The sequence below is a fragment of the Danaus plexippus genome, chromosome 20, assembly GCF_018135715.1.
Source record: "Danaus plexippus chromosome 20, MEX_DaPlex, whole genome shotgun sequence".
Lineage (NCBI taxonomy): Eukaryota > Metazoa > Arthropoda > Insecta > Lepidoptera > Nymphalidae > Danaus > Danaus plexippus.
Genome location: NC_083550.1, coordinates 6,396,145 through 6,417,047, shown reverse-complemented (window position 1 = coordinate 6,417,047; position 20,903 = coordinate 6,396,145). Strand labels below are relative to the sequence as shown.

At 32.6% G+C, this 20,903-nt stretch overlaps 1 protein-coding gene across 1 annotated transcript; it reads left to right on the top strand.

The window, feature by feature from the left end:
* Positions 1–295: 295 nt before the first annotated feature.
* On the top strand, positions 296–20,713 carry LOC116773988 (NGFI-A-binding protein homolog). Its single transcript, XM_032666592.2, has 8 exons — positions 296–544; positions 14,508–14,609; positions 15,619–16,373; positions 16,579–16,706; positions 17,229–17,301; positions 17,905–17,960; positions 18,641–18,713; positions 19,366–20,713. The coding sequence occupies exons 1-8, from the start codon at positions 427–429 to the stop codon at positions 19,498–19,500; spliced, it is 1,440 nt and encodes a 479-aa protein (XP_032522483.2). The 5' UTR covers positions 296–426; the 3' UTR covers positions 19,501–20,713.
* The last annotated feature ends 190 nt before the right edge of the window (positions 20,714–20,903 follow it).

The following is a 20,903-nucleotide window of genomic DNA, read 5'->3' as shown; positions in this document are numbered from 1 at the left end:
TGTAGGAGCGCACCACGCGGAGTTATGTCTCAAAAGCTACGACCTTTAAATACAACACGGAATACATGAGCAAATGAGTTTTATTAGGATCTTGGCAACACAAAACATCCGCGACCCTCAACTCTTCACCCTTTCAATAGTCCACATAGCAGTACCCACACACCGGCAGATATTCGGGCTCTATTATGTTTTTTATGTAGGGAGTGAGACCGTGGGGTCCACGTAGAGGGGCTCGTGGGGTGCTGGGCGGGGCGTTGCATCTGCACTAGGGCTCCGGGCGAGCGATGCGCTCAGTCGGGGCGCGCGCTCTCAGGCGAACACTGCGCGACTGCCCGCGAGGACCTCTCGGACTCACGAGGGAGATTCCTCGTTTCATTTCTTTAGTCTGTGGTGATGTTTGGCAAACGGTGAGTTTTTGGCGGGTTAATGTGTGCGAGCGAGAAGGGAGATATGGAGAGCCCGGCAGAGGAAACGGGACGGACGACCACACACACCACCAACAACGGCTCCAATAAGATCATCGGAAGAAATGTGAATGGGACCAGTGAGTTACTCTACTATTAAACATGTTACGCGTTAATTGAGACACATTAATACAGCTAGGCTTATCGTTCGGCTTTGCATGCTTATTGATCATTTAAATAATCAAACAAAAATTAATTGTTAGTATTGAGGAACGTTGTTTACTTATCAGAGTGAACTTGGTATGATCAACATCTGAATACCAAATGGCAGTGCTGTTCCACGACATCTATAGAGATAGAGTATTCGAGAGAGTACATTTAATTTTCTTATCTACAAACACAAAAGTAACAAATTTTTTTCACAATATGATCTAAAGACAGTATTTTTCATATACAATAGTGAAGTATATATTTTTTAAGCCTTATTTCCTCATAAATATATACTGTAGGTACATATTGTATTTTTTCTTTAGGTTGGTTTGCGTTAAATGTACTTACTTTATTAATTGATATTAATTAGCTCAAAAAGAAATTATTCCACAAATTATAAAGTTGTTCAAAATTATATATATGTAAATTTTTATTTAATTAGGGAACCATTTAAATATGTTTACCACAAACTTGTATAGCATCTGATATATCAATTTTACACGACACTATTAACGCAGGTTATTCGGTTTTTTACTTATTCGCTTCGTGTGTAGTCACAGTGCGAACTCGTCTTAAGCACTAAGAATACAGAATTACGTGTTCCGTGGAAACCGATTGTATTACAACTTACAAGGTGAGCTGATAGGACTATTCTATAACTAAATACAGACATAATTACTATAAAGATGAATTACTTTAAATAAGATCACGTGACTCAGTCGTTTTTACATATTACAGTTAAATATTTAACGACTTAGTAAGTAAGTTTGAATGAATGAATGAAATTAATGATCTCGAGACTGTTTCAATTGAAAAAAACTCAGTAGGAAAAAATAATCAAACGGTATGTGGCGAATTTTAAATTCTTATGACGTTTTTATAAGTAACTTTAATTATATATAAACTCTTTCGTTATAATTTTCGAATAAGTTGTTTTGGGATCAAAATGTATAATAATAATATTAGTATCATTTGTATATCTTATATATATTTTCTAACTTTTTCCAAGACACTCAAAGAACTAGACTATCCGACCGTAATAATGTTTTTGTATCGGAGTCTCTTTGTCTTAGGATCGACTTTTTTGTTCACTCTTAATGTTAACCGCGATAATCTTTCTTGATACTTATATAAAAAGATTATTTTAATAAAAAAAAAGTTTTTAGATATCAAAGTTTTAATATGTTTACCTACCTTTATGCATATATATTACAATAAATATGGGGTGCACTAAATTGTAAGCGATAAAGTTACGTAAAATTAATTCATAAAATAAACCTATTTGTCTCATATTTAACAGTATTAATATTTCAAATTAAATAATGTGAGGTTTATTAAAACATAGCCAGTACCAAGATTGTTCGGAACGGTGTGCTAAATAAAAAAACTCCACTGTATGGAGGTCGGAAAAACCGTGGAAATGAAGGAAAAACTACGTTCACATGAAACCACGTAAAAACAAACCAGATATACAACTAACATATACTTAGTATAAACGACACGATACATATACGATTTGTGTCACATGAAGTTATATACAAGTCCTATAGCAGTTTAGTCACCCTTTATATACTGATCTTAATTTAATTTCATAGAAGTCATTAATTTTTAATATAACAGTTAAATTGTAAGAAAAACAATTATCATTATATGTTTTTACATTCATAACGACATATCTTTGTCTGGAGGCGGTAATTTTTTCCCTCGGTATTGGCAACGGAACAAAAAAAACTATATGTTAATGTTGGCATTACGGGACTTGTGGAAGGTGTAACGACGAAAAAATTATAAAATGAAAACAATATGGCCGATTAATGGAATATGATTTCGTTATATTTGTTTTCTTTTAACATATAAGCGATTTTAATTTGTTAATAATTAATATGTATTCGCTTTTTTCAATATATCGTCATTAATGGAACGACCAAATTTAAACAGCCAATATAATTACGAAAAAATATTTAATATTAAAAACTGGAATACTGTAAATAATTTAAATTTATACGTTTCATTATGTGTCATGAAAATGTTGTTCTCTTCGTGACAGAAGTGTATTCTAGTTGATATATTTTTTTGAATGCTTCATAATTTTATTTAAAGTTGTCGGTACTATAACAACTGGACAGTCATCTGCCGAGTAATTTGAATCAAGCTGGCTATAATATCACAAGTTGATCTACTTTTTAACCTCAAAGTAATATATATATATATATGCTGTGCAAGTTACACAGTAGGGCGTCATATTTAATACCGTTTTATGTTACACACAATTTACGTAAAAACTTATTAAACATTGATTTAAATAAAACAGTAATCCTCGTTATATTTTTTTATTATTATTATTATTTAATATACTTGCCAAAGTGCCAAAATATGCTGCCAATTAACAAAATATATTTACTCTGTGGGCGTAAAAAGTTGGAAGTAAAATTGGCCTTCAAACAGGAGTCATAAAAATCTACATATAGGCATTAGGCATATAGATATTTTGCAAATTTCTCTAACAATACTGACATCGCGTCCAAAATAACACGCCATATTAATATTAATAAATTTTTCATTAAATTTTGTACACTTTTAACGAATTAATCATAACTGGGAAATAATACCGTCTTGCTAAACAATAAGAAGGCAATGAAATGGTATTTTTTACTTTTCTCTGGAACTATCATGCAAAGATGATTCTATACACAGAAGGGTTCTTTTGTTGTTAATGTTGATATGCAAATAGCATTGTTGGAAGCTTTGTGTTTTTATACGTCTGAGTTCTGACGCATCTGTTATTTAAGTTATTACGCTTTAGAGAATCAATGGACGTAATGACTGTCTGTTTTCGATAAACCAAAGAAATATTGTAATAAACTCACCTCAAAACTGAATTTTCACCACATATATCGTACACTTGCATGGTGTTTTCACTTAATTCGATACATAATGGCCGAAGTCAAATGACCGTCAGTAATAAAAAGCGGGAATTTCAGCGATGTCCGCGCTGTCTTTAAACGTATTTTTTGCACCGTCGGTTCGGACGAGCAGTTCACAAAGTTTTTGCAAATCCCCGATGAAAACCGTAATGGCATTTTATCGTGCATAAGAGCGGAATCATTAATTATTTATAATAGCCGGCTAGCGCCGAAACGCTGTTTATTTCTGTGTAAGTCGTACGGCGGTCGGCGGCGACTTTTCGCGCGCTGTCATATGAGTTTTTGTTGCCAGACATAGAATGCAGTTTTTAGCTGTAAACGAACTGGGTCGCGTCAATCATAAATTGTTTTATCAACGTGACTCATTTTGTTGCTTCAATTTTCATATTTCTTGAATATCATAAACATATAAGTATATATATATAAAACAGTAGAATTAAAATTCTCAATTCTATGTGAAAAAAGTTTGATAAGGCATTTAAGTGGGAATCATTTGTCGAGTAGTCGTTTATTGATATGTTTTTATTTAAGGTACAGCCATTCGTAACATATTATAAAACCTTTAATTAAAACTTTTAATGTAGCAATAATATGGGATCGTTGCTATCAGCAAAAAATATCTGTCAGGCAATCGTAGGTAACGTTTTAAGTTAAAGTAGGACAAACAAAGTAAGTATAAAAGTCCAAGTTTTTGCAGCGCCATATGTAGCTGTGCAGAACTCGCGGAGCCCGTTCCGAAACATCGGAACTTTTTACTGATTATCTTAAAGTATCATTTTAACGGCAACGTTTAACATAGACAAAAGGTTCAGTACTCTTTGAAGGTGAATTAAAAGAAAAACGAAAAAAATTCTCATTACACTATAAAAACCATTAACCCTTTAAGTCCACCCTGATTTAAGAAACGGACAAGTCCGATCTAATCTCGGTTTGGCAGCTGCCAGGCAGATGTTCCGCGGTTTGACGGACAAATGAATGAAGAAAAGCACATACAAATCAAATATACGCTTTATTGCATAGGTTTAAAACACATTTCAGGATGCACGCACGTGATGGCACCTCTAACTTTACAATACTATGCCTTTAGAGGTTCATATAAGGGATTTATTCGACTGTGTTGACGTAAAGGTCAAAAACCTTTGCATAGTAAGTATTGATAGTGTTTGACAGATTGCGTTTGACAGGTGAGGAGTTGCGATCTCGAATCGATTTGAATTTAGGTTTACAATTATTTATTTAGGATGGTTTTATTAACATTAATAGAACTAGAGCGGATGATTGTAATGATGTTGGAATTAACTTTATGGCTCTTGATTTTATTTTTTATTAGATAAGTAACATGAATCTCTTTTTATTTATGGTAATAAATTAATACAAAATATATTTGCAATTTATTTCAAAATATTAATTTTACTAAACCAACGTAATTTTTTACACAAACAAATTGGACAATTAAATATTGTTAAAAGTAAATACTAGTTAAGCTAAAACGCTTAACTAGTATCTTCAATAGGTTATATTTTTGATCTTTGTGTTTTAAATTACCACCTCTTTAATTTGTACATGAACGGATACCTATAATTATATATAACTTTCATAATTAGTAAATATTATCAATGAAATAATATATCCACATATTACTTTCTTTAATGTATAACAATGTTATTTTCATGGTTGTTTCTAGGTTATGACGTCGGGTGTTAAGTCTATTATAAATTTTCCTATCAATATAAACTCTTTACTGTAACCGCGGGTGAGGGTAACTTTCAATTTCTTATAATTAATTAACGCACCCAACACATGTTTTGATTATCTGTTTGACACGCTTTCTCTAACCCACTGGGCATCAAATGTGTAATTCTTAACCCTTTCCCACCTGTTAGTTTAAAAAAAAATAAACGTCAGTTGTTCCTTTTCCCGCCTGTTTTTGACAGTGACGACCGCAGAGATTTGTTTTATTTGTTTTTAATTGTTGTCTCGGAACGCCGGAGGATGCGGGCGTTTTTTTTAATATTAGTTCTAACTGATTTTAATGACCAACGAATCGGAAACACCATGTGTCTACTGACTTTAATGTTTGTTACTATTTTATTGAGGATCTGTTTTGATTAATTTCTCAGTTTCCGCTAGACATCAATAATACTATATAATTGACAAATAATATGAATGTTACAAGAAATGTTAAATTTGTTTTTTTTTATTGAAAAATGTTGTTTGTTTGTTAAAAAATAATATAAATTTCGTATTTAAATCAATATATTTAGAATAAACATGATCGGATTTACTTTCACTATACAGGAGTTTATTTGCTAAAATTCTTTGTTAGTTTAGAAACGCGTTGTAAATAAAAACAAAGATTTATTTTTTCTTGACATTTTTATATCAGTATATTATAGATGCAAATGTGTTCGGACTCTATAGCACAAAAAACTGATTGATTTAAAAAAAAGTGAATCCGGAAAGGTTCTCAGATAGTTTTTACATCACCTGTAGACGGAGAGGGCTGCGATTAGGAAAAAACTAATAGTAACGTACGTGGGAATGTTAGAGGGCTTTTTTTTAATTTAAGATTGTTTGCTTAATGTACTTTCCATGTAGAGGATAGCTTAATGCAAACATGGTAATTAAGATTCTGATTGGTATTAAAGCCATTATAGTAAAATGGTAGGTGAAAATTTACTTATACTAAGTTAAGGCTAGAAGCTTTTATAATCTTAGTTATTAGTTAAGTGATATTATTGTATATAATAAAAATGAATTAATTTAGTTCTTTGTGATTACTTATGAGCTTTTCTAGCGCTCTGCATAGCTGGAAGGATTATTTTACGTCAAAAGAAAGTGTTTCTATTGCAATACACACCACAAATTATAATTTCGGGTCAATGAGGAACTTATATCTTATTTATAATCGTACTCTCAGCTAATGGCCTTCATCTTTAAGAGCTCTTCAAAATGTCATTCCGGTCCCCCTCAAATCTTTCAGCGGTGTCATTTATAGCTCAATAAAATAAAATACAATCAGTCGCTCACGGTACCATGGCTTATGACTTATAAACTGCGGGTCCAAACAAATAGGAGCCATTTAATGAAACAAAAAAGCTCGATTCGAATCTGATGATATTTTTATAAAACTATTTACCCGTTGAATTGAATAGTTTTTGTGGACGTCATGTCCACTTGCTCCCTCGTTGGACTTTTTTCTCTTCGGTCATGTTTTATGGTCATGTTTGATGTTCTCACGGAAGAGGTCATAAAAAACGCGGAAGGGTTGCTAGGTGTGGTGACTGGTGAGGTGGTGGCTGACCCTCTGTACCAACATCCGGGAAGATGGTACAATTAAAGACAGAATAGTGGACCGCGAGGGAAGGGGCCTATTATGAACGCCGTGAGAAATACGATATACGAATGTAATAAAAATAATCAATTGATTTATTATAAACGAGTTTGTTATGCATACGTAAAAAAGTATTCTTTGATGTCAATGACCAGTTACTTATAAACTTACACTTAATAATTACTTGTACATATAACAACAAAATACACATTATTATTATAATATATTTACTTACAATCCATAGAAATATATTAATTTTCAATTACTTTCAACTCGCTAGTGTTTGATGAACATAAAAAGTAAGATGATAATAAATATATATGATGATATATTTTTTTTAGACTAATATAATTTTGTAAGTAAATTAATGTCTGTCAATAGTAACAGTTAGTGTGTCGTACAAACAGGAACCGACGTAACCCTTCCGTCACAGATGGCGAGGGATGACACAAGGTCTACTTACGTTTTATTAACATGCATTCATTGTAAGAGATATTATTTACCTTAAATTGTTTACACTTACTAATATTATTGAATTAAATTTAATCAAGCTTTAGCATTTGTAAATATTCATGTGGCATTTGCTAACTACAGTTGATTTACTTATTGATTTTAAATATATATAAAATGTTTTAATACATTTCGGGTTGTCAACCCTAATGATAGTTAACCAGGGGTGGCCACGCATCCGAAAAACCTGTTTTTGTGTTGCGGGCGAGGTGCTAAATACGAAGCCCTGGAGCTTCGGAGTATCAATTAGGAGATAGGTCATAATGGAGGCATGTGTGGCGCCCGCGGCTACAGTACACGTTTAACCGACATTGAAATAACTACTTCTTGTCGGTGTCTTAATTGATAGTCAATAAATTAACTCTCTGAGCTATATAGCGAAGGATTTGAAATTTTTTGTTGCAGTGAAATATTGTCTATTAAAAACAATTAAAGATTTTGTTTCCGATATTTGGGTTTTAAATCATTAAATAGAAAATGATAAATCCTGTAGAGACAGAATAGCGAGAGCGTCCGGTTATAGATATGAAATATTATATAACTGTATATCTCTCAAATAAGAAACTTTATACCTCTATCCATACATTTCCTAAACTCTGCTTGTCCATCAACGTCAGAACCCCAAATACATCGAAGTGTAACACAATGTCTGTGTGCTCTCAACCTCAAGAGACGTGAGCATTCATCTCCGACCCATTTGTTTACAAATGCTCTTTTATCTGTTTTCATTAACCTTATGGTTCTGTTAAAAAAGTTTCATAAAACCGCGATACAAACAAAACTTGGAACAAATGATGGCCATTTAACTGCAAAATTTTCGATAAATTATTGAGTTTAGTTTATTAATGTCCTGTTTTTAACTTAATGCTTGGAATAATATAAATTATACGTTCAGTCTCCGTCTTGGAGTATGGTAAACATAAGGAATATAATTTCATTATAGATGTATGCTCAAAATTAAAAAGATTCATAAATACTGAGTAGCATTTGAAGGAATGAGTACCTAACTAAGAATTCTAAATAATCAGCTATCGCGAGCGGAATCAAATTCCGCTGAGCACCTATTATATTACCCCCACTCCACTACCGGTTGTAATGCAACATACGATAGACGAACAAAAATGTATGCGGTGCAATAAAAATATTATTTAAAAAAAAAAAATTTTATTTGCAGAACCGAGACCGTGGCTAATGCTAAATATAGCTACATAAATAAAATCCATCTGTCAATACCGATATAAATGAGAACATTCATAAATTAATATATAAAATATCCGAATAACAAAAAAGTGCTCAAGTTTTCTCATTAAACACCGGCCTCCTATAATCACGATCGTAAAAGGCGAGACGACGTTCAGTTCGATCGAAATGCGCTCAAAAACTATGCGAACCCCGTTCACTAATACTAATAATGACATAAAATGCGAAAACGTCTTAAAAAAACGTGGTATTTTAAGTACTCATTTCAGTTTTGGCTTTGACAAACAAACCCACATCTATATTTATTGCACATGACGTGTATAGGTTATTGATAATGAAGCTTTGTTTTGTTCCCACTATCATCAAAAAGAGGCACCGATATTGATGGGATTTCATGTTTGGATACATCATCGAGATTGATAAATTTACAAAATTAGACAAATTTAACTCGCTGGTAAAATTATTATTTGTCTCGAGCTAATTAATGAAGCAGTAACTGATAACGTTTAAAGTGAACCTTTACGTATATTGACATAAATAAATAAAACCTACCCTCTGATATCGAACGAAATGCACTCTCAACTTCGATACGAGAATTGTGTAATACATTTCAGTATAACCCGATGTAACTATAATTATAATATATGTTATTGTTCCTAAGAAGATTTTTAATAAATTAAAGAATAAACAATCTAATAATTTATAAGATACATTATAAGTTTATTCTTATTAATGTACGCTTATTTATATGTGGCTGTATGATATAATAGGTTACGACATGTTTTGCGTCGTCACACTAAATACGAAGAGTTAATTTGTCATTCATAAATCTTCCCACATTATAGTATTAACGTAGGTTCCTGAATGAGAAACGAGATACGCTTCGTTTACAGTCTGATTTTAATATAATATAATATATAATAACCACCTGACTGAAACGCATAAAATATTTTAAACCGAACCCATTCCACTTTTTATATATCAGAAATAATAAATCTATTGACAAAAATAAAACAGGAATCGGTAAAAAAAAACGTAATTACAATCCGATGTTATCAGAAAAAAGATCCACATGTCGGCCGGTACGTTCTAATTTCTTTATTATATTTGATTAACCCTTCAAAAGTAATTTAGAAACAGATGCACTGATTAATTATGTAAGTGAAAAACAACACACCTGCCGATGACTTTCCCTCCATAGAGTCGATCCTTTGTCGACGAGTAAACGTTGAGTCATTTAAACACAGCGAAGATTTACTTGTAACAAACGAATTAAATCAACACTCTTCTTCTATAAATATAAACCATTAATCTATAAAATATTGTTGTTAAAGTAAAAAAACAAATCTTTTTTATTCTTGATTTAATTTGAATTTCCCGCGCATTGAATTGCATACGCTTTACAAGAAATACAGATTAGTAGTGACATTTAAATGTTTACGTCGTTTTTAATGACTAAGTGTGTTAATTTTCTGTCCTTTCATTGAGAAATGGCGTATAACTTTAACCCTATGACCTTTATTTAAAACCGTAAGGAGATTCTTCGTCACGATCTCCAGGGAGCTTAAAAAATCTTAATCCTATTAACATTTAGGGATGAAGAAATTAAACACAAGTGCGAAAAAATATAAAAAAAAAAAAAACTAATCGGATGCGCGAACACAGGCGATGTGTCATTAGAGTATGGGAACGGTACTCTATAGATATTCAAATGGCGTGTTTTTGTTTACAATGTCTATAGGACGCAGGGGAAGACGGTGTCCTAATTACCATCGTATTCTATAAATTAGTTGTATTCACACGTAGAGGTGCTTATTACTGCGGTAACTAGATAGATAATTATATACGATCCTTCCTATCCTTATAATTATCCCGGATAATAAACAAGTTTGATTGCACCTAGTATTCATTATCTGAATTTGAATTTGGCATAATAGTTTGAAATTTCAGCGATTTTTTTTTTTTTGGTTATTGTAACAAGAACGCAGAACATATTTATTCATTGTTAATATGCAAATAAATATGCATGGATGCTGTAATTAAAAACGGCGTAGACAACTTGACAGAATGATTTTTTAATAATATATATGGAATAGCAGTGTAACATTGTAGGAGATGGGCAACCTGACGCTTTTTATAATAAAATATGCACAACTATTCTACGACAGTAGTATAGAATAGATTATTACACTATTCACATTTCTGTATGGAGTTTCGTCACTAGTTATACCATCCTCAGTTCGGGACTCTCGCTAAAAAAAAATTACTTAAATATACAATAATGTAATCTAGAATATTAATGAGAAAAGATTCTCAAGACAAAAAAATGCGTCGTGAGATTATTTTTTTTATAATGGCAACGTGACCAATTTTAATAAAAAAATTATGGTAAAAAAACAATACGTTGTTCCCTTTCGCTGTCTCGCGTAAATCATTTGCATATTCGCGGCGTAGTGGCGATTTTTTTTGTTAAGATTATGCAAATGTGTTTTTTGGACATTCGTATTTTTTTGTGTCTGAGAAAGTGTTCTTAGAATGAGTTTCAGATGATCTTTTTTTTTTTTTTGGTTTTAATGGCTTACGTAGAATATTAACATATTTTTTGTAACACCATACTTTAAGTGTTTTTTGACATGGTGTTGAGTCTAGACTGTAGACTCCAACCGTTGTTCAGTTTTATATATGTCATAGTAATAATAAGTAATTTTACTATTTACTTATATGAAGTCTATATTTAAAAAAAGTACTAAAGAATATATATTAGGTATAAATCGAATTTCGCAACCCAGGATAACCTTATATGTAAATAACAAGTAAAAGTGATTTACCCAAAATCTATCTCACAACATGTATAAGTAAATAAACCATTTTTTTTATATCATGTTACCTGCCAGGGGTGGAGCTTGCCACCCCACATTTTTTTCCACCATAAAAACTAAATGTTCGGGGGTAGTTACATATTTTTTTCCAACCGATCGATAAAATTCCAGCGCCGCATTGGTTGATCATAACCCGTTTGGTGAACAATAGCTCCTTTATGTACGTTTTTTTCCCGTAACGGTTGTTTCGATTCCTTTAGTAATGGCAGGGGTTGTTATTAAAAGGGGTTGTTTTTTGTGAGCGTCTCCTCACGCGATTTGGAAGTGAATTGCCGCACGCACCGGCTATGTAGGAATATCGAACGGACAAATAATCTTCGTCTGTATGTGTTTGTTTACATTGACGGGCATCTTTTGTATTTTAACAATAAATTTAATTGCATATATACATGATGAAATTTTTTTATCAATATATAGTTTTGTTTAAAAATCATTTTTATCGTACAAAAATGTTACGAAACGGTCGTTTCTTTACCGTTATTAAAACGACATCATCACTTTACTGAAACTCAGTTTTAACTCGCATATATACGGTTTATACTATACATAGTGTATTTATAACCGAATACACTATAAAATTATATTAACTAAACACTATTATAACTATAAAATGCACCGTTGCCAATACAAAGAACGCACCACTTTATTAGAAATCATAAGCAAAGCCTTCATATTAAAGATAATAATTAATCTAACTCTCCGATTTAACTTAAACAGTCAAAACAAATGAGATGTAGGTTTTACACTTTTAATGTCTATCCAACATGAACTATAAGCACTCAACAACTTCGAACCAATTTATTGATATTGTGTTGTAAAAATATTAACAGAAATGTGATAGTAATTATATATATATTATTTGATCACTTCAATATATTATTGTCTGATTCAAATAACTTAATTATGAAGTCACAGATACTACAATTTTCGCTGCTGACTGGCTTTAAACACTACATTAATTTCAGAACGAAAATGACAGTTCTAAAGACATTGTAGGAATTTTAAATTTATATTAGAATTTTAGATTTAATATTTTCTATTCTAATGTCAAAGTTGAATCTTAAAAAAATATAATCGTAAGGATACCATGAAGTTTTTATATGATTTGTTACGGCAGTTATCATTGAAACTGGTTTGAAACAAAAAATATATACATCTGTATTAAAATAGAGATGCAAATTGTAGGCGAAGTAAATAAAACAAATTTATGTATATTATTTTCTCCGCGTGACATTCAAGTAATAAGTTGATTTTAATAAAAGGTGTCCTTTTCTCGACTACTAAGTCGTTGTTGCATTTTAATCCAGCAATACCTTAGATATTTTGGTTAACGTGATATTTTTACAGGACACTCAGCTTTCCTACGAATGCTTATGTAGTTTTTCCTTGAAGAACTACTTAGTAAAAATACAAAATTTCACTGATATTTACGATTTTTCTTAACACAAATTCTACCGACTATATACATAGGCGAAGGGCTATTACATCAGTGATGTGGTGAACCTTATAGGGGCGATGTAACAAAATTACTTGGGGCTCCGAATTAAGGGTAAAAATATCTCACCAAAGAAATGAAATAGCTTATATAACATTTAATTTGTATGGATATAATCAAGGTATCGCTTCCTGTTAAAAATTTAACAAAGAAAACAATGTAAATTTAATATATTTATGTTATTTATTTACACTACAAAAATTATTTATAATTCTGGGTTTATTTTTTTCCGCAAAAAACAAACATCATTTATGAAAATCTATTTATTTCCTTCAAAGCCATTTTCGTCCCATATTAAACCTTTGAAATTTGAAGCTCAATAAAAACGTTTTTTCTTGTCATCTTGTTCACCTCCACCTACGATATTTTCTCCTTACTCGTACCATAGCGTCGACTTTTTCAAGACCTCGTCAGTTTCAGAAACAAATTTAAAAGGAGCCAGATCTAGAAAATACGGTGTGTGCGTTATCAGTGTGTTGTTTTTGCTAAAAATTCGTGCACAATCAACCAAAGGGAATCCTTATCAACATTTTTGGCATGTAATCATGATATACCGCAGTCCTTCAGCCTAAGAAAACTGCAGGCTAGACCATATTCGACTTAACTAATCCCGGTTTGTGCCGTCTATTCCTTGAGGTAATTTCCATATCTCGTTTTTTTTTTTGGGCTTTTGTTTTCTTTACGTTTACCACATATAACAATTGGATTGCAGCGATTTGTTGGCAATGTTAATATGATGCTCTTGGTCATAATTCAGCAATACTTTAATAGATTACAATCCGAATCCGTTTCAAGTCCAAATCATTGGTAAAAGTTGAGTCTTAGGAGCCATACGATATGTTAAGATTCGCAACAACATCTCTAACATGGTTCCACTTTCGGCCGACGCTATTTTATTTACTTTACAAAAACTGTTGTACCACCGATAGACGTTGATGAAGGTAACCTTATAGTATGCAAGAGTCGAAATTCACAATTAAGTCGTTATATTTTCTTTGTAATACGAAATATAATATGAATTATTCGTTTATTTCGGAATATTCAAAAATCGAGAACGAGCTCAAACCCTCGCAAACAAAACAGCGGTCACAAGTTAACCGAACATTAAATAAGGGCAAAATTGTCGGTTAAGATTATAGTCCCTACATCACGCCGTTAAAAATATCTACAGAACCCGCGGAAATTTCAAACCCTGGATATTTTTTAGATAGACTACGTTCATGGCAAATAGATTTATTAAATAATAAGGTATTTATGTCGCCCTTGTTCTTCGGAAGGAAAGAATTTATCCTTGTAGTGATACATTTATAGGTGATAGTTTTTTAATTTTGTTAACAAAATCAATCACAAAAACTAATTTTTTACAAATTTAAGACTGTCAATGAAATGAACACTCTATAGCTATGTATAACAGTTTCTTGTCGGAAAACGTGATATTAAATGACGTTGTGGATAAAGTTTTACAAATTTTTGCTTATATTTCAAACGACGGTAGCCAAGCCTCTGGTAATTGATTGTTTGGAGGTAGTCACAGTATGTTAATTGTTTCAGTGGTAGTTACGTCAGCGCCATCTAACGAGGCCGAGCTTCAGTTGTACCGAGTAATGCAACGAGCCAGCTTACTGGCTTACTACGACACGTTACTTGAAATGGGTTAGTACTGTTATCTGTGTACACTTAGTCATTGTTTTTTGCAGATATAAATAACTTTTTATTTATTCTTTACTTAAAAGTAATTACATTTTTTGTGAACGAATAAAAACAATATTTAAAGTGAGAAATAGTTTTTAAAGTCATAATTATATTGTATACAAGAAAATTAATAACAATTTGTCTAATAAAAAACAACCATTATTCATAGTTATAATGATAATTAATTTGATAATAAAAAATTTTTGCTGTAAGTTACATACAGCTTCTTTTGTATATAAAATAAAACTTTTACCATTTGTTTAATTTTTCTATGACAATTATATTGCTATTTTTTATGTTCATAAAACTCGTATGTTTTTACACTCAATACAAGACCTTCTTAAATAAGACAAAAAAAAAAAATCAACTTTAGGAACATTAGAAAAAATCTTTTCTCATCGTCGAAATAAAAAAAAAAGAAATTTCCATAAGCGAAAAAATCTACAGACATGCTAATAATTTTTTTTTGTCAGTTTTACTTTTTTAATTCCGTCAATTACCTCAGGAAGGGTTCGGCCGTTCCTTAGCGGGTTTTGTTTTTTTGCTTGTCGGCCCCTTCGCAAAATGGTCACGTATAGCATTTGCATATTCGCCTAAATTAAAAGTGTGAGTCGGACTTTTTTTATTGAATCACACGTTTTTACAAACAATGAGAGAGCTCGTCTTATTACCCGCATATTAATGATGTGTGACCCTATTCTGTTATTGTCTTCAACATTGACATTAAATAAAAAAATGAGGAAATAGTCTGAATATTGTAAAGTAACAGTGTTTTTTTGAGGGCCTAGGTTATTCACATTTTATTTATTTTCAATATATATAAATATATATACACACTGTATATTGGAAAATACATACATTACTGCACTTTAGGAGTGTTTTTTAAACTGTTTTTAGATCATTCAATTGAATTATTTCCTATAATTTAGCAATAAATTTCTCTACAATTTCGTGAAATACATAATTTCAGGCGGCGATGATGTGCAGCAGCTCTGTGACGCTGGTGAAGAAGAATTCCTGGAAATAATGGCATTAGTCGGGATGGCATCCAAGCCTTTACACGTACGGAGATTACAAAAAGCTCTACAAGAGTGGGTGAACAACCCAGCACTTTTCCAGATACCCATCGTCCCTAACCTCTGTCCCACCGAGAACCCTTTCATACAGTGCAACCAAAGACTTCTAAACATCCCACCGACCATACCAAATTTACCACGAACGGTGTCATCCCCTGACAATAATAGACCCATGTACAGCCCCTCTCCTGGAGCGCCAGAAAATAGCTGTGGGTCAAATGCCTCCGCCCCCAATGCCAGTCCAGTCCACAGTCAGGCAGCTTTCACCAAAATAGTTCTACCATCGTCTCCTGCCCCCACCGCTCCCGTTACAACCACTACCAGATCCTTTTCCCCCCAAAGCGCCTGTCCTCCTGCCTCCTCAGGATCTAGTCCCAGCTCAGTCACATCCCCCGTCCAACTAACACCAGTCCTCTTAGACATTCACGTACAAAAACTAGCTGCGGCAGCAGAAAAGTTGTGTAAGCACCTTCCGCAATTCGAACCGAAGCCGCAAAATACTAAGAAGAAAATGTGCAAGGAACTCGAGTTGGTGATGATGATGCCGGAGTCGGATCCTCGGAGAATGGAGGAGATCAGAAAGTACGCGGCCATATACGGGAGGTTCGATTGCAAGAGGAAGCCCGAGAAACCATTGACACTTCATGAGGTGCTCGAAGTTTGTTTAAAACCATTTTTAACTCTACAAAGAAAAATCAAAGTTTATTTGTTAATACATACATAAGGGTACATAGGTTAAAAAAGTCAATAGAAAATGTAAATAATCTAGCCAAACTGTTTTCTCATCTATAACATTTTACTTGTAGCTTTTTAAGAAGTTGTATTTTAGTTGGCATTTTGTTATATTTCACCAGGTGTTAGTGAACGAAGCGGCGGCTCAGCTGTCACGATGCTCGCCAGCGCTGCTCACGAGACGCGACGAGCTGTTCCCGCTGGCCAGACAGCTCGTCAGAAGAGCCGGTCTACACTACTCTAAACATGGGTGAGAAGCTTCACTAATTACAAATGATAAAATATGGAGGCTCTAAACCTACATAACTTTTAATATAATACAGGAAATAGTTATGTTGCAATGCTTACAATAAATAAAAAATATCTTTGGTACCTAAGCTTCATCACATTACAGTATTAATTACGTTTCAAATACTTATACTTCAGTGTCATGAACTTATATCGCGATCATTTTATTGGCATATACAATACATTGCAATTTAGAGCCCAATAATAAATATGTTATACTGATTAAGATACTTTATGTGATGGGACATATTTTGACATTACCTTATTTGTGTTATTTTGTCATATGTACGTCACTTCATAGGACACATGTCATCGTATTTCAATCACTAAAACCAAGTCGATAGGTATAGGATGAAAAGGATTTTGTATATTGATGGCCTTAATTACATTTAACATGCATTGGCTTAACTTTGCTTTAATGTCAAAAGGATAATTATAGAAACATATCAAAGTATATTTAATGTTAAATCTGTGTACATTCCAGTCTCCCTCCTTCTGCGACAACGGAGGAACGAGAGCGTGATGACGAGGAAACTCCGAGCAAGCGACCGCGGCAGGTCTCGCACATAGACCTAACACGATAACTAGCGCTTATAACTACTGTGTAGATAGACTAACACACTAACTGGACTAAACGCGACGTATGATCTCATTATAGAGGAATTATTTGAGGGATTATTAACTGTATAATACTGTAAATCAAAACTAATGTTATGTATATAAGAGGTCCTCAGACACAACCCTTGGGAACACCTCAATGAACTGTAATATAATACATAATTTAGAAAGTCGAAAGCATTTTTGATGGTTTAAAAGAAGAAATTATTTATTAACACCAATTGTTTAAGCTTCTAATTTATTATCTTCCTTTGCGATTTTAGTTTTGGTAAAGGTAAGCATGATCGGTTCTGTCTAATGCTTGAGACGAATACAGTTATTTTTATTTATTAAAACAAAGGTGAGCATAACGCATGATAATATTTCTCGATGCATGATCTGTGCACTAATTAAAAAAAAAACACACAAAAACTTTTTAGTTAAAAATGCACGTATTAAATTTTTTTATCGTAATATAAATGCATATATAAAATAAAGAAAAAATTATGAAAGAAAATGTTATTTTATCTTGGTCTGTTATTAAGACGTTGTTAATTTATCAGGAGAGAGAGGACAATGGTGTCAGAGCGAGTCCCGAAACAGCACGATCCAATTACAGGTGAGTTGTCAGTTTTCAATATACTTACAAGATCTTACTGGAAATTTTAAATCGGAAGGTATTCTTAGTTCACTGTGAAATGTAAAACGGTCCTGTAAATCCAAGTAACAGTGAAATTCTAACAAGTTTTTAAAACCTGTTTATTAGCTGATAATATCTTATTGGAACAATGAAACAAATTGGACTAGAATTATTGAATAGGAAAGATTGTATGAGGTCTTATTAAAACTATTAACTAATATAACTAATATTACAACCATTGGGGTAAACGAGTTCTTGAGTGGAGACCGCGTCTCGGCAAACGTAGTGTAGGACGTCCTCAGGCAAGGTGGAGTGACGATTTGCGCAAGATGGCTGGCAGGGGCTGGATGCGAGTAGCCGAAAATAGATCTCAGTGGCGTGCAATTGGAGAGGCCTATGTCCAGCAGTGGGCTAGTATAGGCTGATGATGATGATGATGATGTTAATAAGTTTTAGAGTTTCTTTTTCTTAGAATTTTAAATTTGAATAATAAAATAAGCGTTCTTATCATCATAAGAATATTACCAAACGTTTTGCTTGTGTTCCTATTGATGTTCCACTCCCAGATGAGATTATATGTTTTGTAAACCGAATGTTCGTGAACAAATGTATATATATATGAAATTAGTAACAAATGTATTTGTCGTTTTGTCTGTCAGTTGGTGGGGAAAGACGGAGAGTGACGACGCTGATTCTCGCTGTTCATACTCCAGCACCAGCACTCCGCCTCCTGTGAGTATACACGACAACCTTACGCGTATAGAAAACAGCGAATATGGAAGTAAATAATATATTTGTGAGATCTAAGACTTTAGCGAATATTCATTTAGAATAAACTAATATTTTTCGGATCACTACGCGTCTTTTCTTATTTTAAACTACATACTCCCGACGTTTCGGTTACTTTGCAGCATCCGTGATCACGGACAGACGAGATGAGAATGTAGTTAATATTGCTTATTCTGTATATATATGAACTCCTGTTATTCTCAGTCACGATAGAATTTCATCGAGGTCCTTAATGAACCAACATTTAAAGAATTAGTGTAATAGTGACCATATCGCAATAATGTCAGAGTATACTACTTGCTATTGTTAGTACTAATCAGATTTCTTCAAGCTCTTCTACATCAACTGCGAAATATCATTGAATATGTCAAGGCATTGCAATGAGTTTATTAGTTTTTAAGGTGTATTAAACAGCGGTTCAGTCTCTGTAACGGTTGGTTTCTGTTGTTTTTTTGGTCAGTGTCAAAAACTTACATAAAACACCCAACCACATTAAAGGAGCCGAATTTGAAAGCTATTACTTCTGGGTTATAACACGAGCCCACGAGTGTTATGATATTATGGAGAGTATGACTTATCTTAACGTCTTTCTCAGGAGGGTGAGGAACGTCCGCAGGTGGTAGCTGCTCGGGGTGACAGCATCATCGCTGTGGCGAACCCTGCGCTGGCACATCCTCCACACCCTCACCCGCCTCACCCTCACCATCCCGCCAGAAACCATTCCAACTGACTACAAGATAACCACCAGATAGTGGATACACGCGCGGATCGTATGGAAATAACGTCTTGAATTAGAAATAAGATGATTAAAAATGAAAATAATTATTAAGGCGATAATTTTTTGCTACGTCCACGTTCTATATTTGTTATATATTAAAAAAAAAAAAGGTTTGTGAGGAAGTGATTAATGTTATTATATTTCCGTCCCTCAAACGATGAAAACAAAACAATTATAGAAATATTTTTTCATATAAAGTCCTTGTCTGCAGAGGGGTTTCAAATACTTCTTGCTCCCTCGTGTGGCAAAGGTTTAAATCATTGACATCCAAGCTATTTCTGTTAAATGTATTTTACATATTCTGATGTTCGTTTGGGTCACAATGTTTTTGAGTCAGTGACGGATATAAAGATATCTTGTAATTCTGTTGCTACTTCACAAAATGAGTCTCTTATAACAGTTATAAAATACCCACACTGATGTATTGAAACCTCAAAGTCTAGTTTGTCCTCAGAACAGCTTGTTTTTTTTTTGTTATAATGAGGAAATTTGCAGTTACTAGTTGTCTAATAAATATTAACATATATTTGCAATTCAATATGTCTTAATCAGTAACATATATTTTTAGACGTCATTATTTAATCGATTTGCGAACCATATCCAGTTCAATCATCGCCTTATAAATTAATTTCATTGACTAAATATTATTTTCATTGTAAATAAATAATAATTATAAAAATAAATATACATTCCAACAGATAATTAAGCAATATTTATTTAATGTATCATAGGTTAGTGACAGCCATATTTGCCTTGTAGTCATTATTTAAGCCTCGTTTACGTCGTCGTAAAAAGAGATGGCGCCACTTTCTTTGACGATGAGTTAAGGTTCGGTTTCTTTGTGTTTGCGATGAATCTGTGAATGTGTTACATTAATATCCAATATGGTGTTATGCCTTTATATTTTTTTGTAAATAAAAAACTATAAAGAAAATTATTACTTTGAAACCGGAAATATCTTTTCATGTTGTCTAGTAGACGATTCTTATATATTTTTTTTATATTTAATACAAAATGGAGTATACTGTTCTAAATCTACGGAACATTTACTACAAAAACCAAAATTTTTCAGTAAATTGACTAAGAAATAATTTCAGGAAGTACTAAGTACTTCAGCGTCTTCAGATTGAACACGAAATTTGACGTTGTAAATAAAACTGTAAAAACTTTGATCTATTTAATTGTGTAACAAAAAATAAATTGTATATTTGTAGAAACTTGTTTCATTACATTTAACATAAAAAGACCGTATTTTCAATACAATTGAAATAAATATATTAAGCGTACTATTGTAACAGTAACGATTGCTTTAGTTCTTTGAAATATGAGTTGAAAGAACTGTACTATTTTACTGA